The 25,343-nt window shown below is 41.3% G+C and overlaps 2 protein-coding genes across 8 annotated transcripts in view; one reads left to right on the top strand and one right to left on the bottom strand.

Moving 5' to 3' along the window:
• Positions 1 to 5,717: 5,717 nt before the first annotated feature.
• On the bottom strand, positions 5,718 to 21,032 carry klhl17 (kelch-like family member 17). Of its 7 annotated transcripts, XM_053423894.1 has the most exons (13): positions 19,852 to 19,992; positions 18,808 to 18,877; positions 18,033 to 18,291; positions 17,258 to 17,385; positions 16,914 to 17,135; positions 12,440 to 12,556; positions 12,101 to 12,314; positions 11,302 to 11,446; positions 10,857 to 11,024; positions 10,622 to 10,710; positions 10,384 to 10,457; positions 10,059 to 10,240; positions 5,718 to 7,983 (listed from the first exon to the last, which is right to left on the bottom strand). In XM_053423894.1, the coding sequence occupies exons 2-13, from the start codon at positions 18,826 to 18,828 to the stop codon at positions 7,755 to 7,757; spliced, it is 1,848 nt and encodes a 615-aa protein (XP_053279869.1). In that variant the 5' UTR covers positions 18,829 to 18,877; positions 19,852 to 19,992; the 3' UTR covers positions 5,718 to 7,754. The 7 variants fall into 7 exon arrangements, with proteins under 7 accessions (XP_053279869.1, XP_053279872.1, XP_053279875.1 ...); XM_053423897.1 differs by lacking the exons at positions 18,808 to 18,877; positions 19,852 to 19,992 and adding an exon at positions 20,638 to 21,032; XM_053423900.1 differs by lacking the exons at positions 18,808 to 18,877; positions 19,852 to 19,992 and adding an exon at positions 20,638 to 20,781 and having other exon boundaries at positions 17,258 to 17,379.
• The window catches only part of noc2l (NOC2-like nucleolar associated transcriptional repressor), a 19,814-nt gene continuing 15,485 nt past the window's right edge, over positions 21,015 to 25,343 (top strand). The window contains exons 1-4 of the mRNA XM_053423892.1: positions 21,015 to 21,130; positions 21,542 to 21,679; positions 21,779 to 21,962; positions 22,514 to 22,754. Coding sequence (XP_053279867.1) covers positions 21,111 to 21,130; positions 21,542 to 21,679; positions 21,779 to 21,962; positions 22,514 to 22,754 — 583 coding nt within the window. The 5' untranslated portion in view covers positions 21,015 to 21,110. The remainder of the gene's footprint in view (positions 21,131 to 21,541; positions 21,680 to 21,778; positions 21,963 to 22,513; positions 22,755 to 25,343) is intronic.

Here is a 25,343-nt window from a genome sequence, read left to right as displayed (position 1 = left end):
GCTAATTAACAAGATCCCCCCCAAAAAATTATTCTGGTGGTACTTAAACATTTTAAATAATAATAATAAGAAAAATACTGAAAATAATAATATAATAATAACAATAATACACTTTATTTATTTAGCACTTTTCAAAACACAGGGTGAAATGACACAAGCAATTGAAAAACTGATTCAATTTCCAGAAATCCTTAATCAATGAAGCGTGGACCATGCGCAAATTTTTTTGGGTCCACATATTAAACCTCTTTATGAGACAGTAGGTACTATCAAGGATCCTGGGTTTAGAAAAGCTTTTTAACCTAATCCATTAGATGGGATTATTACTCTCAGGAAACTGACACTAATTATTTTCTCTAATACAGGACAATGCTAATAATGCACACACTCCTCTGTAATGTACTATGCTTTTACACAGGGTAAATATGTTTAATTTATGTGACTTAGGTAAAAGGGACCTCTGAATCACTATTGTCCTTGTAGCCATTTGAGGACTTTATGTGTATTATATCTCATTTGGATCCATTGACAGTAATTTGATGCTTTTACTCAGTAATCTAACTGACTACAGTATGGTCCCTGTAATTCAACCCATGATGTCATCATTTGAAAACAGGTTTCTTGTCTGGCTGTGGATCATCACTGAAAAAGCAATAAAATGAACTTGATAATACACGTAGCCGACACGATGACTCATGTCTCTTTCCCAGTATTCCATGAGGAAGGCAGCTAAGAAAAAACCTGCCAGGGATTCTCTACTGTGATGACAATCCAGTTTCAGTTAGTGGTTTCAGAAGAAATACATCATCCAGTCGTGACAAAGATTAACATCTTGGATCCAGTCCGATCTCAAGAAATGCAACAAAGGTTTTACAAGCAAGTAACAGTGCACGAGTTCCAAAACCCGGAGTGGGGAAATCTTTCCCTAAAATTTAGCTCAGTCCTGCACACACCTCCACCAAAGCCAGGTACTTCCCTTAAACTGCCAAATTGCACTAAATTGCACACACTCAAAGATAAATGTTTAAAAACGCCCTATCTCGCAATATTAAAGAAACACCAAGTTTTGTTGTAATCTGTCTTCTTGTTGTTTGTTACTCGTGCTTACAAACAAACAAACAAACTAACTAACCTAGGTGTGACATAACATAAAGTGAAAAGAGAATAAAATATTAGGTATTATAAACCTCATCATGTAAATATATTTCCCCCCATGACAAGAGTGAAACATCTCAACAGATATTGCATTAATTTGCCTGGATATGCATTCATTCATTCAGTGTTCTCGTAGGATGAATCTTGTTTTCTGTCACTCAACAGAAACTTAATTCACGAAAACTACTTAAACTAATGAATGAAACTTCCCTTAACTTTAGTGTTTCCTCTTTGAGAGGTGCTACAAGGGTGAGATGGTAAATATATATACAAAAAGCTAATGTAACTGATTATACTGTATATATTTAGCATTTACTCACATGCTGTGTGCAAGCACATCACCATTCATCTTCAGTTTATAGTATCTACGTAAATATAAAATTATGCTATAAGTAATTCATTATGTTAACATTACTCAATTACAATGGTTCACTTAAATAGAGTCGTGTGGAAGTCAGATTGTTTAAATCTTATCGTGTACTTGACCTGTGTTGAAAGTACAACCTCAGTCTGAAGGCAGTTTCTTGAAGTCCATGTGGTCTCACAAAATTTCAACCATGTTTAGGAGTGACTTATATGTGATGACCCCCCCACACACACAACCCACCACCACAGCTTTTAAGGGTGACTGTTGTTATATGTGGTCGAACTCCTCACATGGGATTATACAAACCAGCTTCTGCCAACGTTTTACAGGGCACCATTGAGGAAAGGAGACTTGAGTTTCAACAGTAGGGAATGTGCCTGCTGTCGCTCTGTGGGTAAGTTCACTACAGTAGATCTCACTCCCACAGTTTCTTGTCATATTACTCAACGGGAAAAGGGAAATACCAGGTACATTTGCCAAAACCAACAGCAGACAAACAGGCCATTCATTTCCCCATCACGTTTTATATGGTGGAACCGACGATTCCTGAATGAGCTGTTTCCTAACAATGACCCACATGGTCATTAAAAATAATGACTTTATTTTTTGGTATGTTCCAGTTTCAGCCTTTGCTCCCAAAATAATAAACATGTCATCCAGCCACTCAGACCATTTACAACTGAACTGGTATAGATTATACTTCATATTCCCCTAAAGTTGAACCCACCTGTTTTGTTTCATGAGATGAGAAGAAACCTCAAATCTATTTTCATAAAGCCCTTCCCTCCCTGTATGCCGGGTTGAACTTTGGCTCTCCCTGAGAAGTCACTCGCTTGTGTTTATCCAGACTCAGCGGGTGAGAGCGGCGGTGCTAAAGTCACACCCCGGGCCACTAAAGCGGAGTCTGGCTACGAGGCCCCCAACATCAGGTGTCCAACGAAGACTCCGACGTGCCAAAGTTCTCACACGACCACCGTAGAGGATTCTTAATTGGACCTCGGCCCCACTTTGAAGACAAGATCAGTCAAAGTCAGTCCGAATGTTTCAGTTTCTAAATTCGCCAGATGCCTGTTTTTGACACAGACTTTTATTAAGTCTATGTGATTTATATTTAAGATTACTTTTATCAAGAGGTAACAAATATGCACATTGGAATTTTTTTATGACTTTTTGTATTATTTACTTTCTATTTTTTCCCCCAATATCTTAACTTGCATGGAAAGAAACGGATAGTAAGTCAATGGACAGTTACAATCTTATGCAGCTCAGAAACTGAAAGAAATCGTAAAAGGTTTGTTAACAAGTTAAAAATTAAGCTTTATACTTTTATCAATCATATGAATTTGATTCAAAACTAGTTTATTTGTTTTACTGTTCTTTTTATCTTTAATTGTCCTATCCAACAATTTATCTGTAACTATCTATCAAACATTCTGAATATATTCTTAAATAGTTTTGTAAGGATTTTCAACCTCTTTCAAAGCTGATAAACAATATTGAATTGTTATGGAGAAGAAGTTGAAGTTTTCTTTAGGAGAGAATTCATGAAATTATATTTAAGAATTATCATAACCTCAAGTGCTGTTACTACCTTATTGTATCATGCAACATCTGAATGTTGTTAACCTAAAGCGATGGCCACTAACGTTTCTTTGGAGACAGGTTAGGACAGAATCAAATCAAAATTTCTTCATATTGATAAAACTTCTTGTGCAATTTTAACAACAAATATACAACTGCAAGCTGTTAAGTAATTTCTGAACGTTATTTCACAAGCTTAAAATATGAATGACCCATGAATGGGAGAGATGCCCTTTGAAATCAGACGTTGTAAACATGGACTGAGATACTTGATGTAGTTAAAAGGACACAGTTAAACATTTACAACAAAATGCCTGTTGGATAATCACTGGGAACTCCTGGGCAAGAACATTTCTGTTGACATTTCTTTGCTTAAGTCTCTTTTCTTTTATTTAGGCTGTGTCTCCGCACAGGTCCCACTAAAAGGTCCCCCGCGATAATCACCAGCTCACTGTCTGTTTCTGAGATTTATCTCTGAAGGCACTGATACAGTAGATAGCCACAACACACAGCCTGTGTGTCTCTGGATTACTATTCATGTCCGGTTTTGTGGGGCAAGAGTAATTTCTCTCAGACATAGATTCTGAATATATTGGGAATGAATGAGTCACTGTGTTATGGTAAGTTGTGATTGTATAAGCATCAGGTGATCTAAAGATGATTGGTCCACATCAGAGGTTTCGTAAGTCTCGTTGGTGTTTCCTCTTATTACAAAGCTTGGAAAAAAGCGACCCCTCACTCCACTGTAGATTAGCTGAATTTCTGGATTTCCATGCGATCATGATGATTATTATGTCCCTCTGGTCTGCTCCCATAGACAACCATTTCATACACAAGCTGTAAGGAGAATAGCATAAAAAATTGTGTGATAATTTAAGAACCGCACAAGATTCCAATAACCTGAACAAGAGCTTTATTGGTGAAAGTCATGTGTTACCTTTTACGATTAAATATAATCCCTGGCTGAAAATATGCTGGTGTAGTTGAATTTAAAAGATGGTTAATGTTCATTTATTTCAACTCATTTGTGTAGCTAGCTAATGAACTGTGATGTGCAGTAATTTATATTGTTCATATTGCTCTGCAAAGTGCTCCTGTGTTTGGTTTAGACTTCCATTTTTATTTCTGATAAAGAGTTTTGATGGGGTTGACGAATTTTCCATTACAAGCCGGCTCTTATCTGAAGTAGCATGTCGGGAAGTGTTTGCCTCTCGTAGGTGCAGCGGTGCAGCTGACACTTCAGCCCCTCCACAGAGAGTGACAGCATCTCCATGGCCCGATAAGGGCTGTGCAGCGGCTGACACCAGGGGAAAGGGGAGAGGCTCCAGTAGGAGGAACTGCCCCCCCCCCTAGCCTCCCTCACCCCGGGATCAGCTGCAGCAGCTCCTCAGGAGTGACTACACTCATATGGACAAGCTGTAAACTCATTAGCATCCTCATGGCAGCAGAGGTGACTCGCAGCTCGAGCACTTAGTGACGCACAATCACAGAAGATGGTCAGACATTCCAGACCATCCAGAGCCCTCTTTGCACACGTTCAGGGATGCTCCTGACAAAATCATTTTACTTTCATACACTCGTTCCTCTCATGCTTGATATGTGGCTGTGAAATTTGAGAACATTGACAGTGGTCGGCTTGAATTCATGTTTATAACATTGGCTGCAAATGGTAACACATGATTCATCCACTAAACTTCTCACACCGCTGTGCATACAGTATGTTCCAGAATAAATGAGTAAATGGCTTCATGCATTGTTGTGCTATCAACCATCTTGGGAGCGTCATATCTAACTTCCAAAAAAACAACTTGGCACCTTGTCTATTGTAACCAACGTGAATTCATCTCATTCTACTTAACTTCCTGTCAACTTCCAAGAAGCAGGTGATCCCTGCATCATCAAATCACTCTGACATTATATTTTTAGTAAAAGATCAACAAACAACTGCAGCTCTCTGTAGTCTTTTTACATTTGTATGTCACTCTGGCATATTTCACAAGTTTCATTGCTCAGTTTATGGTTGTACTTTCTGTTCATCAACTGGTAAAATTAGTAACATCTCTAGGGAATCGAAAATGAAGACAGAGGTTGCAGATCCACTTGCATGTGTACATTTTGTGTGTATGTGCACAGACGATGTGATGTCCTGTTAAACCAGCTGTGTGCAGTCGTAGCCCATTTCCCATCATTCAAAGCTGCAGTATTTTGCTGTGTTTCCTGTATTAGTCCTGTTTGTATTGAGAGTGGGAGTTCATAGGTTCGAGTGCATGCAGCGGCCGCCACAGGTGTGAATGCCATGCAACTGAGGTCAAGAAGGGTAAAGTGAGAGTGTTCAGCTGTCTGCTTGGATCACTGTGAAAGAGGAGTATGTTGGGAAGGTACCAAGCAACAGTGTTTAGTGAGCCTAGCAACAAACACTGTTACCGACATGGCTTTCAGTGTGCGCATGTGTTTTTATGTGTTTTCATTGGGCATTTAACTGCATCTCTAATCCAGAGTGACCTGTAGTGAGAGGCTTGCAGTGGAGAGATATTTCATTTAAAGGATATACTTTCAAATGTTTCACCGATCAGTATATGCGTGTGTGTGTGCTTGTGTATTCAAAGTCATCAAGTTATCACATCTGGAAACAACTTTATTTCTTTTTTACAGTGTGTAGTATTGCTCCATTTCATCATAGTGCAAAATTCAATATTTTAAAGTTGCTCATAAATAACAAACATAAATAAACGAGTATCACCACATTAAACACAAACTAAAAAAGTAACAGATACATTGAAATTGCACATCCATAACTTTAGCTATCTTTTTTTTTAAATTTACAGTTGAATCAGCAGGATTGAGGCCAAAGTCTTGTGTGGTTTTGTTCACCTTTTGTCTTTAAGTCTGTCTCAAGGTGACTTTACAGAATCACGGCATCTCCATAAGACCATCACAGCCCCGATTCTACTGGGTCCACTCTAACACATAGATGTCCAAAGTAAACAGATCCAGATCAACAAAATCCTTCAAAATAAGGACAAAATAAAAGGCAACTTCCTAGAAGTCTGGAATTAAAAGATCACTGCGCTACACATGAACTGAGCTGACCCCAGGTATTGACTCTTAACTGAGACAAGACTCAATGTGATCCATTTATTTTAGAAATTTCAAGTTCCGTGGTGATTATTGGAAATCACTGGTAGAATAACCGGTTCTATAGCCAGTGTAGTTGTTGTTAATTATACAGTTGTTTGTAGTTCAACTTGGATCTATTTAAAAAATGAGGTAATAAAACAAGACACTACACTTGAAGGAGTGTAGAGGGAAATATGACAGCACCAAGTGTCGACCACATGACTCTTTCTGGTCAAGTGTTGGTATACTGAAGATAAACCACAGTAGTACTCACTGTGTTATGCATATTAAGCTGTCACATGTGCAGTGATTATATCACGCTCTGTGTCTTTTTAAATGCAATAGAGACGCAGGATTAAATAAAACATAGTCTTTTCACTGACTGGTCAATAGGTTTGCAGGCAAATTAAGCTTTTTGCACAAATGTAGTAAACATATGTTGCGGTGTGAGATCATGCTTGTGGCAGTGAAGAAACATTAAGAAATGCAAATGAAATCCTGCATATCAAAATGCAGCTCTCAGTCCTCTCAGGAGAAACCCAAAAATACCTCACACCGACATTCTCTTTGTCATTTCCATTGATGGTTTGCACATCACACACATAAATTAATATATTAGTAACACTCTTAAATAGGCATAGGTCTGATCTGTGTCCTTCTATAAGCATCTTTAAAAACTGAATATATTATCATTTATACATTTTATGAATAAATACACTTCAATATAGTTGTTCTGTTTTTGGATGAAAAAAGGATCCAACCTCATTTGCAGAACTGAGGGTGGAGCTTCTCTGCACGCTGGTTTCCATGCTCTCTTGCAGTGTGGGAAGGGTTTAGAGCATGGCCTGTGACTGCCACCTAGTGTGGCATGGCAGCACTACAACATTTTATCCTCCCGTAGGGAGTCGATGCCAGTACGTAGACATGCATGGTTTCACCAATCGAACGTTACATTCCAAAAGTAAAATCATTCTGTTTCTCTTTTTTTATACATTTTACAAATCCATCTAAATAAAAATCTTGCAGAAGACGGCAACATCAAACCCAAAACATTTACGTCACACATGACAGAAGTACCAAAAAAAACAGGAGCTTGAGGAAAGAGCGGTCAAAGTTCACACATCTTGATCCAGGAATATCTTGAAGAGAGAGGGAGCTGGTATCTTTATGGTGGAGCTGTACCATGGACATTCAGGCATCCAGAGTCCATTACGGAATTACTAGCACTTGGTAAAAATTTGCCAGAGTGGTTTAACCATTTTCAGAGATTCTGATTAAGAATTCCTGATTGATGTTGCACGTTTTAACGACATGGTCAGCAAATCTTTACCACGAGTGCCACTAATTATTGATGGTACTGTATTAACCGAACCAGGCATTTCCCCTTTTTCTTTTACATCATCCCATCCATTTACCTGTCCACTCCCATCCTCCGCTCCTCCTCACCATCTCAAACCGAGCAGTTGCGCCTCTTCCCAGAGCCAGCCTGGGCTGTAGCAGCAGAGGCTGAGCTCAGCCAAGTGATGACCCCGTGTCAAAGACTGGTGGAGGAAACCGAGAGGGTTGGTGAGGAGGGCGGTGGGAAGTTCAGCAGCTCCAGCACGGCCACGCCCACGCTACTGCGCCGTGTGAACATGCAGGAGGCCGCGACCCACTTGTTGCTGCGCGGGTTGTACTTCTCAATGGAGTTGAGACTGGAACTGCCATCGTTGCCTCCCACTGCGTATAACCAGCCGTCCATAGACACCAGGTCATGGGTGCTCCTGGAAACAGAAAATTCAATCTGGTTATACAAATATATAAATTCTCCATGTATTCTACAGCCTTACTGCAAATGATTAAAAAGACATTTCAGTTGGTCCATCTGAAGTGAAAAATAATCTCAATGTTTTCCATTTCATTTAGATTATTCTTCATTCATCACAGTCCAAAAATATGCAGATTAAGGTTAGGTATTGGAGACTCTAAATTGTCCTTATGTGTGAATGTGTTCTGTGGTACACTGGCGACCTAGGGTGTACCACGCCTCTCGCCTGGAATTGGCTCCTCCACCCGCTGCGACCCTCAAAGGACTAGTGGTATAGATAATCGATGGGTAGACGTATAACAGAATGCGAGTCGACATTTGTGCTTGGTGACTGACACTGAATGCATTATCTGCTTGGAATTACTTTCATAATGTGATATTCTACTGAAAAAGAGATTGTGACAGAAATATTCTAAAATTAGATGTATGAGTCATACAAGTGGAACAATGACATATGAACCTCTCATACAGTTTGAGACCAAAAGGAAGTACCAATTAGATTTGAACTTAAATATAGAAGAGGGTCATTGGAAGTTGGGAGAGACAATAAAACGGAACATTTTCTTTATCTGTCATCAACCGTGATTTATTGTTTTTCCAATATTTTTACATCAGCTTGTGCCAAATGTGTTTTGAGAGCGACAAGTGAGCGGTGAACACAGTGTGATGTTTGGTCTGTGTAAATTGAGCCTCTCAGCAACTGGATATAAAAGCACCCAAAGCCACACTGATGATTAACACATGAGTTATTTATGGGGCTGCACAGTCAACAGGATCCTGCAGAAGCCTGGAAACATCCCAGACATTAGCCCCTTTAACCCAGCCTGTTCAGGGCAGGAATGTTGCACATTTATTAGGTCTCACCATTCTGTATAAGAGGCACAGGGTGGGTCATAGACACAGAGGTGGGTAAACGTCTGGGTTAAAGGGGGAGTTGGTGTGGCGGGACACGAGTAATCATCTGTTGTGTTACCAAACGTAACACAAGAGATGATGCAATTTCATAGCATCAGAAATCGCACACTTGGTCTGCAACATACTGGGTTTGATTGGTTCAGTATAAATAAACGAATGTTTTCTTCATGGCAATATAGTGTTAAAAAAAAAAGAGACTGAGTGAGTGTGTGTGTGGCCCAGGGGAATATCTAGATTTTGCTGATGCATCATGACATCACAGACTGCCTTGTCTCCCTCTCTGATGTTGATGCTGTATCAGAGTTTGCATGCAAGCCTGCATCACTAGACAAACTTGCTTTGACAATCACCTGCGAGACAAGTTTCATCTTCTTACAAAGAGGAAAAAAGAAACTACTGTTGTAGAAAAATAAAGAATGATCGGGGCTCCCATCCGTTGAATCACAAAGATTTTCCACAGGGCAAAATTTTCACTGTAGGTGTTTTCTTATGAGAAACTCAGAAAAGACTACAGTGGTAAGGCAAGATTGGTGAATTGGAATCATAGAACCCGGTTGTCCTGATGGCTCAGGTGTGTATTACTCAATCACATTTCCTGGATCCACCCCCGCTCCTTTGTCATATGTCATCTGTCCTCACATCTTTTTGCTGACGCGCTCAAATGTACAGGTCAGATAAACAAATGCAAAAAAACTATTTTTACTAATTGAAATGAAGCAGACACTTGAAATGAGTAATGCAATTGTGTAACTTTGACACAAGGAGCCTTTGGTACAGACTGGAATAGGGCCTGCTCATTTTTTGCAGTGGTTAAACTTAGTAGCTCGGCCTAGTAGCAAGCTGCTTTCTCACCAGCTCTGGTGGCTCTGGTGGCTCTGGTCTCTACAAACATGGAACCAGTCCTCCAAACATTTATCTCTGAATGATGCTTGGATTTCTTGTGCAGTTTTGATCTAGAGTTGTAGCAGTTGAAAATGTTTTGATGCACTATTCAAAGTGGATAGACTTCATTCCAATTCTTTCCTTATCGTACTTTAACCTGCTACGAACACATACTTCTTTTAACTGCACTTGGACAGTTCTGTTCATATCAAAGTGAGTTGTTTCCAGACTAACCTGCGTATGTTCATGGGGGCCACTCCCTCCCAGGTGTTGGCCTTGGGGTTGAACCGCTCCACCGAGTTCAGGCAGCTGGTGCCGTCATTCCCTCCCGCGACATACAGCATGCCGTCCAGCACGGCCACACCGGCACTGCTGCGCCGACTCAGCATGTTGGCTATGGCTGTCCATGTGTTGCTCTGTTCATCAGATCAAGAGACAGTGGATTGGTCACATGCTCATACATTCCTCTCTAATGCCACATGTTTTCGTCTGCATTCACATTCCACACCTGGCAACAGACATCTTACTGTGATGATAAATTTAACAGCATACAACTTACCTGCGGGTCATATTTCTCCACTGTTGCGAGATGTGAGGAGCTGTCATAACCTCCTACTGCGTACAAGCTGCTATCTGGAGGGGAAAAGGGAGTAAACACTCAGAATGTAAATATTAGGATTTGAGTACCAAAAGGTACAGCTCCCCCTATATTTCAGACATTAAAATGTAGACAGTAAAATGTAAACATAAAGTTGAACAGTATGTTCACAATAATGTGTTTTTTGGCAATTTCCTACCCAGAGTTGCGACTCGGACATATCTTCTACGGGTGCTCATGGCAGCAATTGAGGTCCATGTACTAGTCAGAGGGTCATAGCGCTCAGCACTGAGAGAAGAGAAAAACACTTTCAATTCAATATAATGACTTCTCTATATAAATGAACTGTCACTAAGATCTGGTCACGAAAACACACAAACAAGCTAAAACACTGCACTAAATCACAGCTTCGTACTATCACTGTCTGTGTGTACCTGTTGAGACAGGAAGCGCCATCATAACCTCCTGCAGCGTACAGCAGGCCGTGGAGTACAGCTACACCCAAACAGCTTCGTCGTGTTCCCATGGAAACCTCAGGCTGCCAGGAGTTGGTGATGGGGTCGTAAGACTCCACAGTTGCAAGGTCTGAGGTGCCATCATACCTGAGGAGATTTGGATGTAAATTTATCAGAAAAGTCGACTTTAAAAGCTATTTTTAAAAGAGGAAAACATTTCAGTAGCTTATCCGAAGGACGCAGCTGTTTGAACCTTTGCATATCTGTCACTCAGGATTTTTTTTAATAGTCAAAACATCCGAATATACCACCTTCCAATCCTCTTTACGAAAGTCTGGTTTAGTTCATAACACAACGTTATGAATGTTTGAGTGATGAGATGGTGGCTTTGGTAGAAATCAACATCATGGTCGGCATCACTCACCCTCCAACAGCATAGAGTCTGTTGCCAATAGCTGCCACGCCCACCCGTGCCCGCCGAGTGGACATGGACGCCACCATGTGCCAGCGGTCTGTCCTGGTGTCGTAAGCCTCACAGTCTCCATGGATAGCAAACAAGCTGCCACCGCCTGGGACACACAGCAACAAAACCCCATTTTAACATCAAGCAGTGTAGCAGTTGTGGTGAAAGTGTGGCATCATTTCAGAGGGATCGTTTTTTGTTAGGTTATTTTGGCTGAGACCCAAAAAGACTCCTGGCTTAGAATTAATGGATGATGATATTCTCATAAACGGCACAAACAAGTATGTTGTAATTGCAAATTAACAGTTTTAGCCTCAAGACAAAATAAGGAACTGTACTGGAATTGCTCTGATTTAGTTGTTAGTGAATTTAGGATTATGCAATGCTTCAGCATGTAAAACATAACTACATTAAACTGACTTTCTTTTGTCAAACAACTAAACTAAAAAAGGCAATTGATATTATCACTGAGTGGAAAAACTCATCTAGATATAATCAGAAAGCAGGAAGTGGCATTCAGTGCTTGTTTCATTCAAATCTCGTGGTGAATCCGATTTTTTCGCTTTTCTTTTTGAAACACATAGTATAATGTCTACGATACATGACTAGAAGATACAATACTGCAAAGCTTCCACACAAGATCGGATATATTAATTTCACACTTTTTTATCTCCCAGCTACATAAATACTAATATTTTTAAAGTTTCTGAGTGACATGGGATGTGTCGCCAAAGGGTACACTGCTAGGTACCACACTGACCAACAGCAAAGAGCACGGGGCTGGCGCCCTCACAGCGACGCTGGCGTGTTCGGCTGTTGCTGAGGACGCCCCTCTGCTCAGGCATCAGGTGGTACTTCAGGGCCTCGATCAGCAGGTCCTTGCACTCAGAATGATGACGCACCAGCAGCTCCGTGTCAACATTGCTCATAAGAAAGTCTCGCTTCAACAGTGGCAGCCTTACACACTTCATCAGCTGACAGGGACAGAGAATGGTGGGAGGTCAATTCAGATTAAGATGGGGAAAGGGGATGTTAAGTACCTTATTGTCCAAAGTTCAGAGTTGAGACATCATGTCTGGTGAGATGGAACCAGTCTTACCCATGGTACATGTTGCCTGCGTCCATCTACATCATGTTTCACCCAACTCAACACGGACCGGTACACTTCCTCCTCAGATGGCACATTGAGATTATCACTGGAGATCAAGTCCAGGACCTGGATGAGGGAGGACAAAGCAGATTTTATAAAATATTTACATAAATGATTTTTATCAGATGTAAATCTACAGTGCCATTAATATAGCTGTAACCATCCAAAAAGCTTAACAGCAGCATTTGCTTATGAAAAAAAGGAGAGTGAAAGATCTTTTTCAATACAGGAAGAAACATGCGTTGACCCCAGACAGTGTTAGTTTCGGTATGATGTACCTGAATTTGTCTGCTGAGCTGTTGCCTCTGTTCCTTCCTCTTCTCTTCTCTCTCCCCTGACCTGATACTCTTTATCCTGACCGATTGGTGGCACTATATCTTGTCTGCATTGTTTTAAAATGGTAACAATCTAATTGAATGAATCAATGAAAAATAAAGCTAATCAAACCATTTTAGTCAGCATTTCAACTTGGACAATTCCAGCATTAATGCTTATTTGCCACTCTAAGGTATTTATGTGTGTAGTGGTGTTGTGATATATTTGAAGTTCCTATTATGTGTATGTGCGTTTCTGTGGCACGACTGAGTGCTGCAGTCCGAGTGGCTGGTTGGCACAATTCCCAGATCAACCCAAAGCTGGTAGGCCTGGGTGGGGCCAGAGCAGCCAGCTGCTGCTGCTGCTGCTGCTGCCGTCTTCTCTGGGCAGATCAGGGCAACAGTTTATAGGCTAACAGCCTCCACTAATCCACAGTCACACAGAGAAGTGCTGCTACTGCTGCTACTGCTACTGCTGCGGCCCCACCCTGCAGTCCCTTTTACGACTGCATGCATAAAAGTGTGTGTATATGTACAGATGTAAAGAAAAGGAAGACAGCATGAATGAAAAGAGGTTGATGCATGAGACACCTATGCACACAGCAATTACAATTTGCTCATCCATTGTTTTCTTCAAAATGTCACACGTGTAATGCAACATCTGCAAAGCATCACCAAAGTAAACTATAGTGAATATCCTGTCATGCTTTTCCACATCCTTCACAGAACAATGAAAGAAATATGGGGCAAATTTCACAGCTCCTTGATCTCAGAGCAGCCCGGATATAAACGCAGACAAAATGGGGGGAAAAGCAAAAAGAAATAGTAAAACAGAAGAGTGGAGACGAATAAAAGAAAATCGTCTCTTTTTAATCTGGCTTTATGCTTCTTAACTTTAATGAACTGCGCCCACACGCACATTGCAGATCCAGTCTTGAGGCTTTGGAAGCCACAGACAGAGCGGGTGAGGCTTTGTGTTTTACCCTGTGGGAGCACAGTCTCTTCAGTGCTGTGGGGATTTCTTCTTAGATAGGTAGCAAGATAAAGGGGAAGTGATGCTAGCAGCTGCTCTTCTCACCGATACTTTAATTCATACTAACCTCACATGAGCTCAACAAACATACATTCGCTTCTGTCTTCTAACTCTGCCAAGGAAGTCATGTTTTCCCCTTTCCGTTTTGTTTGTAAAAATTGTTTTATAGAGCTTTTTCAACGTGTTCACAATTTTTCCAGTGAATAATTCATGGATCTTGGTAAGAAAAATATCTAGGAAACTGATATCTATAAGCACGTGAAATTTGGTGCAGCTTGATTGAATTTAAGGGGACTGTTGGGTCTTGACTGAGTCATTCTCTCTACTGTGTGACATTCTAGTGTCTCTTTAATATAATGGGCTTTTAGATTGTATATGCTATTTTGAGGCTAATAAAATCAAAAGCATAACAAAAAATGTAATTGTAAAAAGTTAAAAAGACTTTGAAAACAACATCCTATTCATGACCACTCAGGAACTTTAACATAACTAACAAGTTAAAGGTATATTCGAAAATGTAGGGCAGTGTTGTGATACTCATACTTGAAATCATAGGCCGGTTAACCTCCTGTAAAAACTTAACATGAATCCCTTATCACCAGGCTTGTGAATAAACCTACAGTGGCAGCAGGTCCCCGTCCTGTGTGTTGGTTTTGGGTGGTGGGGCTACCACTTTGTTTACCTTTTAGCAGCCTGTGCCTTTTTGTTTCTTTAACCTTTATTTAACCGGGGCAGTTTCTCGGAAAACAATGCCTTCTTATTTTAGGAATTCTCTGGCTCACTACACACTCACTAAAAATCGGCCACTGTCTGATCTACTGGCAGCTGGGCCACTCTAGGGAGTAGCTGGTTTTCTGTGCCTTGCTCAACGCCACTTAAGCAGTTTATTCTGATAGTTTTGGGAATCCATTAAGCAACCGTTTGGCCACAACTGCTCCACTTGATGGGTCTTACTGAACTAGCTTGACTTGATCTAAAGTTAGTTGGGGGTAGAAAACCCTTACTTACACCTTAGAGAGGTAAGCAACACTGTTACTCTTATTAACAGCACAGACGCTGTGATAATGTCACTTGTTTTACCTAATTACCACATCCAGGAAAGGAACCACAGCTTTGTTGCTGCTGAGCCAAGCTCAGGAATAAGAGATAATTTGGCCAAGTTCATTTGCCAGATCAGGAGAGTTATTTATGAGGGTTACCGGGGGGCACAACCCTGCACTTTTTAATGCTGAATGTAGTTTTTTCTGAGATGAGGGACAATCTGTTTAAAGGACTTTAGTTGGTTTCATCCAACATCACAGCTAAACAAATTCAGCCTTGTGTGTGAATAGACGTACATACTGGCACAAGAACAAAGCAACAGACCTACTTCACACCACCAAGTCCCCCATGAGTTGCAACAGAGGACAGTCTGACATGGGCAACATTGGCTGGGACTTGGCTCGGCTTGTCTCCATGACAACCGCAGCATATTAAATAGATGTACCCCCGCAGCTGGATCAGCGGGGGTTACACTCGGTTCAGGGAACCTTTAGTTTGGATAGAGAATTGTGTTCAGGGTGGATGAAGAGAGGCTTCGAGACTTGGATAACGTCTGTGAAAGAATTTGAAACTACACTTTCAAACTTACGGTGCCAATCAGGACAGAATATTACGCTCTTTATCCAACTCTACCGAGATACACTTGTCATGAAATTAGTTGCATTCCTCGAGGGATATCTGTATCACAATATTGTTGTAATTACTTTTTGTTAATTGCTATAAGAAGTCTATAATAAAAAAAATGGCACAAAAGAAGAAGTATTGTCATGGTTCTGTAATTTTTAGCCCACAATTTTCCTGGGTATAACAAATCTACAATGATTAACATCCACTGGGCTTACTGGCCAATTAAAACTTGTGATTGCATGTAAACTTTCTGGAGTAATTTAAAAGTAGCATGCAGCCGTGACTCGAGGTTATCACTCCCTTCCAAAAAGAGAACAAAAAGTGTGGAGGATGTCTTTAGACACAATCTATTAGGTTGGCTGACAAAACAATATTCACGAGGAGATCATGTTGTGTTGTCGTATCACTTTTGGTTCAACTTAGCTAATTGTTAGCCATAGAAAATGGCATTGTGGAATTACTATGTTATGCTTTTTCAAATGCACACATTCAGTCCATCACTATGCTTCACTCAATACATGAATTCCCACTTCACTAATGTTAATTATGCAGGGAATTTAGGATAACATTCATATTTGCTGCATGCTTTTAGCTATTTAGCTACACATATGAACTATTGGTGATTTACTGTGAGGGGATAGATCAGTTGCTGCTAAACAAAAAAACAGGAAACCTATGAAGCAGCGTGTTTCAACAGATGTTCTGTTAGCCTGCATGGGCGTTACATAACTGAAACCTTTCACTTGACATGCAACGTCTATATCTGGAGAATGTGTCACAGACATGAAAAATAGTTGAAGACCCCACATTGGTTATAATTACATATTATGTAAATAAGTTAACAGAACTGCAGTAGTTTACGAACATTTTTTTGCACCAACACCTTTGAGATTGAATTGGTGGCAGCAACAAGAAACAGTGATTGATGCAGCTAGCTGATGTTTCTTAATGAGTGTTAAAAACACAGCATGCTGATGGGCATTTCTCTCAGGCGAGTCTGTGAGTTGAAAAAAAAATGATTTGGAAACAACTGTGCCAATAGACAAGGTTATAAAATGCTTCTCAGCATTACTCCATGTTTTCTTTTCGTTCCGTTTGTCACGAAATAAACTCAGACGAGGCCGTAACCAGAATGTTTTGTCTACCATGTTCACCATAAACATCTGGCTTTTGTCTGCAATGAGAATAGAAACAATCTTCATTCACTCCCAGGTCCAATGACTCTGCTAATTTTTGTGTAAAAGAGGTATAACAAACCCAAAAAGCAATTTCCATTAGACAGCTTTACCAACGACTGTTTATTTACAAACAACTGTTTATTTCCCATCCTGAATATGCCACCTATGTTTTCTATAAAGTACTATCTTGTAGAAGACACAGTAGGACACATTAAAAGTATCATGCTAACCTGTTTCAGTGGCAGCAGCATGAACTCTTCTGTCTTGGACACCTCCACAAAGTGCTGCAGGACATACTTGTGTGCTGACTTGAGCAGGTCACTGCAGGAGTGTGTGTCAGCAAAGCCTCGGATGCCCAGGCAGTTAGAGGGGTCCAGCTGGCTGAGGAGGAATTTACAGCAGGCGTCCCGCACCCCGATGAGCTGCAGCAGGCTTGCTGCTGGGAGCAACGTCTGGCGATTACAGGTGGAAATACATCATGAGTCTGATTGCACCTTATGGTAGATAGGGGGGGGTCAAAGCCAAAGTCTGATTCAACAATTTGTTCTATAAATCAGAAAATCATCAGCCTTACCTGCACATTTCCTTCCCCGACCACAATCTCAGCTGTGTAGGCATACTGGACTAGCTGCTCCAAAGCCTGAGAGTCGATGTCATGAAGGGTCACGTGGGTCTGCCGACTCTCTGACATCTCATCTGCATCTCACACAATGAAAGTGGTTACCATTCTCCTAGAGTTATATGCCGTAAAAGCTGACTGATATAATTGCCTCCCCGTTCAATCATACTGACACACAGCAGCTCCTAATGTATACCGGGCAGCTGCCAAATATCAGCACAGTTAATTTTTTGATGTCCATTTAATCAGTCATTTAAGGTTTCATGTTCCATCTCCTGGTAGTTTGAAGAAATCACAAACACATTATCTACAGGAGAGCTGCCATTGCCGTTTAGCTGATAGTAAAAGATCAACGGTCTCTGTGAAAATGGGACAGTAAGTGAGCGGGTCAGATGAGAGGCAGCTCTGGAGACTCATTGTTCCCTAACAAAGGTCTAGAATCGGGAGGAAATCTGAGACAAACACACACCTCATTAGACCACCTGTGCCACAGACAGGATGAAGGGGAAGGAAACGGTGATGCTGGGAGGATGAGGTGCACTCACTGCACACACAAATTGTGCTGTCATCAAACTATGAGCAACAATGCAATTGTATGTGCAGTTTAATGTCGGACGCATGAACATGATGGGCTTCATGGGCATTCAGAGATGAGAGCACAAAGTGAAGTGGAGACAGGGGATGTTTGGAGGAATATATAGACAAGCTGGACAAGATGGGCTTAACTTACTGGTAAACATAGCGTGGAAGTAGGGGCTGCAGGAGGCCAGCACCACTTTGTGCGCCTTGATTTCTTTGTTGGAGACATGGAGCACAATGTCACACAGCAGGCCACGCTGTCGCATCCTGTTCATGGACACGAATGAGTCGTGGTAGTGGCGCTTAGAGTTGTGTGAGATGCTGTGCCCATCGCGGTTGAGCAACTGCATGCCCCCCTCCATCATGGTGCCTGATGTGGCGGTCGCAGGCCTGGGCCACACTCTGGCAGACTGAAACCCCGAGAAAACCGTTTAATGCTGACGTCACCGTCCTACAAAGATGTCTTCCGTCATCAGAAAAGTCATAAGAGCTTATTCTATCTGTAGGGATGCAGGTGTTATGACAGATGTCCTGAGCAAACATTGTACCTACAGTTATTGTTATGGCATGCATCTTGACAGCTATGATGGAAATATCAGTACCATTACAAAGTGATGGCTGGCCTCATTAGTTGAGATTCAGTGTCAAAACGGATTAAATATAATTATGACAACAGAGAGAGTGTCAAACAGGAATTTTACTTAAACTCCAATCAACTCAGGCTTCTCATCCATTGAACTGTCTTGATTTATTATTGGCTACGACCTCTGACTAACAAGTCTAATTCCATGAGAATCAGCAGCCAACTCCCACCACCTTCTCATCCCAGCTGCAGTCTCTGTTAGGCAGGGTAGGAGGATGAAGCCTGAGTTTGCTTTTTTTTTCTTTATACACTCAGCTGCTTTGCTCTTGGATGGAGAACCCACTTCAGAACGTTGCATAACCATCGTCACGCAGCATCTCAGAAGTTGCAGTCAGAGGAATATTTAGGATGCTCTGAGGGAAACCGAAATAAAATAAATATCACATGCCAAAATAAATTCAAGCAAGGTACCCCCAGCTCCACTGACGAAGAGCTTACAAATAGATAATTTATCAGAATATCCTTATTCAAGCGAGTACATCCTGAAGTGGGATGTAGACAAATCTTGGGCTTCTAATTGTGATTTATTTACAATTTCAATTCACTAAACACATTTGTTAATACAAAGAAAAATCTATGCTACAGTAACTCAATATAGAGAAACAAAAAACGCTTGTAGAGGAGCGAAAAAGCTGCCTCTACAACCTTATGAGTCAAATACTGGAATATTGATCAGTTCAAAGTCTGAGACACAACAACAAATTTGTGATTGTGTTTAAGTTTCACATAAATTCTCCAGTCCAGCAGACAAATGTCTGAGGATCAGTGCATCATAATAATGTCGTCATCTGTTCAGAATCACTCTTTCAACTGAACACCTGTCCCTCAGAAGACCATCGTCTCAAATGTCACAACAGCTGTCTGGCGTTTAGCTCTGGCTCCCGTTTTCCAAAACACAATAGACCACAAACCACACCAACCATCTATGAGAGAACAACCTGCTCTCATGCCGGAGGTAATAACCCTGAGACAATGCTCAAAACTGAGACACTGATACAGGGAGGTTGGGGGCAGGCGTGACAACTCGATTTCCACAGATAAAACTAACAGAGAGAAGCACTGGTCCTGGTCATCCCAGGCTTGTCTCTTAAAATCTCCTCTCCCCTCTCTGGCTCAAAAACCTTGGCTGACATCCACACAACGCCTGAGTGGCAAACATACACATGCAACAATCTGGTTGTAATCTCTTGTCAGTGTGAGGGATGTTTCTCCTCATACATCAGCCCCCTTGTGTGATCTGAAGAACCCCCCCAACCCCCACTCCATCTATTCTGGATATCAGCAGCTATCAGCAGCTGCAGCACAGAGAATGGTTGTGTTTCTTTACCGGGGGCTGTGTCGAGATGATCCTTGGATTCAGTGTCTTCCTCCAGGTGATGGCAGATACATATGCGGCTGTCGCAGTCAGATTGGTTTGCAAAGTGGCCCCAGTGTCTGACTATCTGTCCATATTCTGACTCAGGCATACGACATATGAAGGAAGCCTCTGTTTTGTGCTGTATGGCTGTATAATGTTGACGTCAATGCAAAAAAAAACTGCATGAACGCTGACATCGGTTTGTTAAGGTGGAGCCGGAGCTACGGGATGAGAGAGAGGCATCGCTGCTCATGATGTTCAAATAAGAAGCTGCGTGGGGGGTCAGAGGTTTCCATGTTAAACACAGGAGGCTCCACGGGCGCAAATGTCAACCGTTTCCAACTGATATTTGTTTATCATGTGACGCGACGCGGGTCGACCTTAAGCGCCCCTCTTTTTTTGTCTGACCAGAGTCCGGAAGTGCGTTCGATAAACACATTTGCGCTACAGCGAGAGGCGGGGTTTGGATTAGAAGCGACATGATTGGCTAGAAGCTGAACCGTCTGCTGCTTCGGCTAGCTCCGACTGCAGAATCAAACCACCACCAACCGAACACCGCTCGACAATGTATAAAGTATATCCCTGTTTTATACTTTCGAAAGCAGTCTTTGTGTGTTTATCATTCCCCTATTCAACCATTAAATAAAATAACATTTAATTCACAGTTTCCTTGTTTTACTGTATGTATGGGCTAACTAGCTTAGCTCACGTTAGCTCTGCCGTCACAGACGAATGAAAACCAAAAGCTTAACTCACCACCAGTCGTCGTCGGTGTCGGGGTGACAGCGCCGCTCTCTTCCTGTTTGAACGTTTACCCAGCTTTGTAACTGTGCAACGTGACGGACTCACACATGAAGAAGTAAAATATGTCCTCTTCTTTTCTCCGCTGCAGCCGAGGATTTCAGTTAAAGCTCACGTGCAGCATCAAAACACTGCTTGTTCTCGCCCGCACATCTTTGACAGTGAAACTTCCAGGTTGCTGTGCTCGCCGACGTTTGATTTATCAGGCTGGCTCTATTCATATTTTGAGGGAGTAAATTCAACGCTTTCATTCATCGACATAAAGCATCATAAGCTGTTTGTAATGGGCCGAACTAACGTGTTGCTCTTGCTACGTTTTCACAAGCTTTCCTACGCTTACTGCCCATTAACCATAAAACCAATTCCTACGGTTTACACTGGTGCATTGTGGGTATTGAAGTCTCGCGGTGTCACGTTAGGAATCCAGCATGGCAGGGAAGCAGAAAAGGTGTGTGTTCACATTTCATTTACTATAACACGTTAAAGCCGCGTTTTAACGGCTGATTGTGTTTTCTTTATGATGGGAACAGTTTTGAGTCCCCTTAGTTGATTGCTGGTGTTATATAGACTCATGTTAGCTCAGCTAACATCATAAACGACCGTGTCTTAGCCACCCATGCTGTTTAAGCTAACTCAGTGCTGTGGGCTTTTAGAAGTAGTTAGCTTTATTCCAGGGGCCAGTCAGTGTACTCTTAGTAGAAAACGTTAAATACACGTCTGTAAACTGGATATATGTGGTTAGATAGCTAAAGAGCTAAGGGCTAAACTTTAAAACGTTTGAATTGGAAACTGGAGAGCATGTATCACGTATAGTTCTTCCCACATGCGGGCTAACTTATTTGAATGTTGTTTTTTGTAGAAAACTAGAAGACCTCAGTGTGGATGAGTTCCTGCTGTCAGGCTTTGACTCTGCAGATGAAGATGAAAATGAAGAAGAGACCCCCAAACAGAATGGAATCAACAAGAAGAAAGATCTGAGCTCTGCAGCTTCAGAGAAGTAAGTCAGACTCACACCGTGTCGCTGTTGTGATGGTACTAACAGCATAGCCTCCCAGGGACTGACAAGGAAATCTGTTGGTGTTTCCTTTCACTATAGTGATGATAAGAAGAAAGGTCAGGCCTCTCAGCACAAGGATCAACTGTCCAGGTTAAAGAACAAAGATCCAGAGTTCTACAAGTTCCTGCAAGAGAACGACAAAACTCTTCTCAACTTCGACGACACGGACAGCTCTGAGGATGAGGATGAGAAAAAGTACCATAGATTGCCAACTTCACTGAAGGTAGGTCAGCTGCTTGTGTGTGTGTGTTCACATCGGTCAGACCGGGTGATCCAATCACAAGTGCTCAGAATTGAAATGATAAAATGATAAATTTGTTTATGGCGACAATATCAACACCAAATTACGATTTCTTATTTCTATTCATAGTGAGTAAAATCTGTCCACATAGCAGAGCTGCGCATTTATTATACTGTTTCAGTCCATCCTGCCTCTGCTACCTCGCTGTCGCTCTCTCGCACAGTTGCTGATACAAACACATACATACAGCAACACACACTCATTGTCATCGGACTCATCTGTAAACTTAGACTTGGTAATAACAACATAATTTGACCGTGTGGAACGTAAATGTGTTTATTTGCACATATTGTAGGAAAGGGAAAATTTCGATCACAAGAGGTCACAGGAGACACATTTAGGATAAATATTAATGTTGGATGTGAATAGAGGAACATAGCTCTTTCCACTTGTGATTGGATCTCCCAGGACTGATGTTAAACCCAGGTCTGAATAGGGCCAAAGATGTTGATACTGGCATGTTTTGCATGTAGGATGCATACTCTGATGAGGACGACGAGGATGTCGAGGAGGGTCAGAAAGGTTCCAAGAAATCTAAGAAAGAGGAGGCCACCAAAGTCACGGAGAAGATGATTGAAGAGTGGAAAGCTGCGATGAAGAAGGAGCCCACGGTTCGTCTCTTCAGAGAGGTCACTCAGGCCTTTAAGGCCGCTGTAGCTACGACAAAGGGTGAAGGAGGGGGTCCGTGTCGATACAAAGTGGCAGACAGCTCAGGTAAGACCGCTCATTTCCCCTTCAAGTACTGATATGTGTGTCAAAGCCACGGCATGTTGTTATTGACGTTATTATTGTTGTATTGATGTCAAAATTCTTAATGCAATTGTAGATATACAAACACAACTCGCCAGTGGGTAACTGCGTGTTCCTGCGTTACTGTTATTAAAATTTAACAAAACAACTAGAGGACATAATAGATTTAATTTATTGCACAGAGCAACACTTGTATTGAGATCAACCAACAAAACTGATAATATACTATACAGTATTTTAGTTAGATGTATTGATAATTTTATTTTTTTTTTTTTTTTTATTTGCCTTTATTTAACCAGGTCGGTCCCGTTGAGATACAATGACCTCTTTTCCAAGGGAAGCCTGGCCAAGACAGCAGCATACAAAAAATGTCAACAGTCACAGACACACAAAAATCACATAACACAGATCAAATAAGATAAGTTCCCTGTTCCCTTAAGATAAGGCAACAGGACTAAAGCTCGGATTCCCACCAAAACAAGAACAAGTGCGGTATGAAGCCGCTCCAATTTCTCTCACACGAGTCTTCAAAGTTTCAAGGTTTATGAGCTCCTTTAACTTAAGAGTTTTTTGCAGTGCATTCCAAGCAGCAGGTGCAGCGAACTTAAAACAGTGCTTACCAAATTCAGTGTTTACTTTGGGCATAACTAATAAATAAAGCTCATTTGAACGTAAGCAGTAATTGCTCTGGGATTTAAAGATGTACTTACATAAGTAGTGGGGGAGCAGACCCAAGATAGCTTTATAAATAAAAATATGCCAATGTATAAGGCGGCGTGCTGCCAGAGATGGCCACTCAACTCGAGCATATAAGATGCAGCGGTGAGTGAGGGCTTTACAACCAGTGACAAACCTTAAGGCACCATGATATACAGTGTCTAGAGAGCGCAGACAGTTATCTGGGGCATTCATATACAAGAGATCACTGTAATCAAGTACAGGGAGGAAAGTGGTAGCAATCAACTTTTTTCTGGTAAAAAAAGAAAAACAAGATTTGTGACGGAAGAAGAATCCCAGTTTCACTCTTAATATTTTTACCAGATTTGCTACATGTGGTTTAAAAGAAAGTTGATCATCAATTAAAATGCCGAGATACTTGTAACAGTTCACAAGTTCAATTTCATACCCTTGCAATGAAAAAATGCTGGGTGGAGACACAGGCGCTTTTCTGCCATTGGAAAATATCAACAGTTTGATTTTGGCGGCATTCAAGACAAGTCTTAGTTCAATGAGCTGATTTTCCACAAGGTTAAAAGCAATTTGTAAGTTGCCAAGGGCTTCGGCAAGAGTGGTGCCACAACAGTATATAACTGTGTCATCAGCATAAAAATGAAATTTGGAATTTGGGAAGTTACTGCCCAATGTATTTACATAAATAACAAACAGAATCGGGCCAAGAACTGAGCCCTGTGGCACACCAGTAGAGACATTTAGCAGTGTGGATGAGCTGCCTTCAAAACAAACACATTGTTTTCTATTAGACAGATAATTATTAAACCAGCCAACAGCCTGCTCAGATAAACCTATATCAAGCAGGCGTTGCTTCAGAATGGAATGATCCACTGTGTCAAAGGCCTTAGAAAGGTCAACAAAGAGAGCTGTGCACACTTTCTTTTGATCCAGCCAGTCTATTATATCATTAGTGAGTTTGAGTGAGGCTGTAGTTGTGCTGTGTTGTTTCCTAAAGCCGGATTGGTATGGGGAGAGAATGTTGTTAGTATGGAGAAAATCTTTCAACTGATTGTTTACTAGACCTTCAAGGACCTTTGACAGGATGGACAACTTGGAGATGGGTCGATAATTATTCAAGCAAGTAGGGTCCCCCCCTTTCAAAAGGGGAAGGACGTAAGCGACTTTCCAAATTTCAGGAATACAATTTGTGGTGATAGTGAGGTTAAAAAGATATTGGAGCGGTTTGGCAATAAAATCAGCTGCTAACTTTAAGAAATATGGTTCCAAGTGATCTGGACCTGCAGATTTACTGATATCAAGAGAGCAAAGAGCTCTATGGACCTCTTCCACTGAAAACAACCTAAAAACAAAGGAAGGTTGACCAGCAGAGATAAGGCCTTGAGACATGTTTCCAACATCTGGGGCAGAAGACGCAATATTAAGGGCAGGCATAGCAATCGTGGAAGAAGACAGAGAGAATAAGGAGCCAGAGGCAGAAAAATGGGTATTAAAACAATCAAGTATAGTTGCCCTGTCAGTTACAGTGGTAGCATCATTAACAATACAGGGTGGGAGTTCGCTATGATTATCAGTGGCTGAGATAGATTTGATCACTTTCCAAAATTTTTTAGGGTCGTTTAAATTTTTCGTTATTGCAGAGAGATAAAAGCTAGACTTTGCTTTTTTAAAAAGAAAGGTAAAACTATTTCTGAGTTGCCTAAATATAAGTTTATCTGCCTCAGACTGTGTCTTTCTGGCCTTAGCCCAGGCAAGATTTCTATTATGCAGTAGATCGGCTAAATCGGGCGTGAACCAGGGATTATCCCTCCCCTTAACCTTATATCTTCTGAAGGGAGCATGCTTATCAAGCAGGGAAGATAA

The sequence above is a fragment of the Pleuronectes platessa genome, chromosome 6 (genome assembly GCF_947347685.1).
Source record: "Pleuronectes platessa chromosome 6, fPlePla1.1, whole genome shotgun sequence".
In the NCBI taxonomy this organism is placed as follows: domain Eukaryota; kingdom Metazoa; phylum Chordata; class Actinopteri; order Pleuronectiformes; family Pleuronectidae; genus Pleuronectes; species Pleuronectes platessa.
Note: the sequence above shows the minus strand (reverse complement) of the source record. Positions and strands in the feature narration are given on the sequence as shown.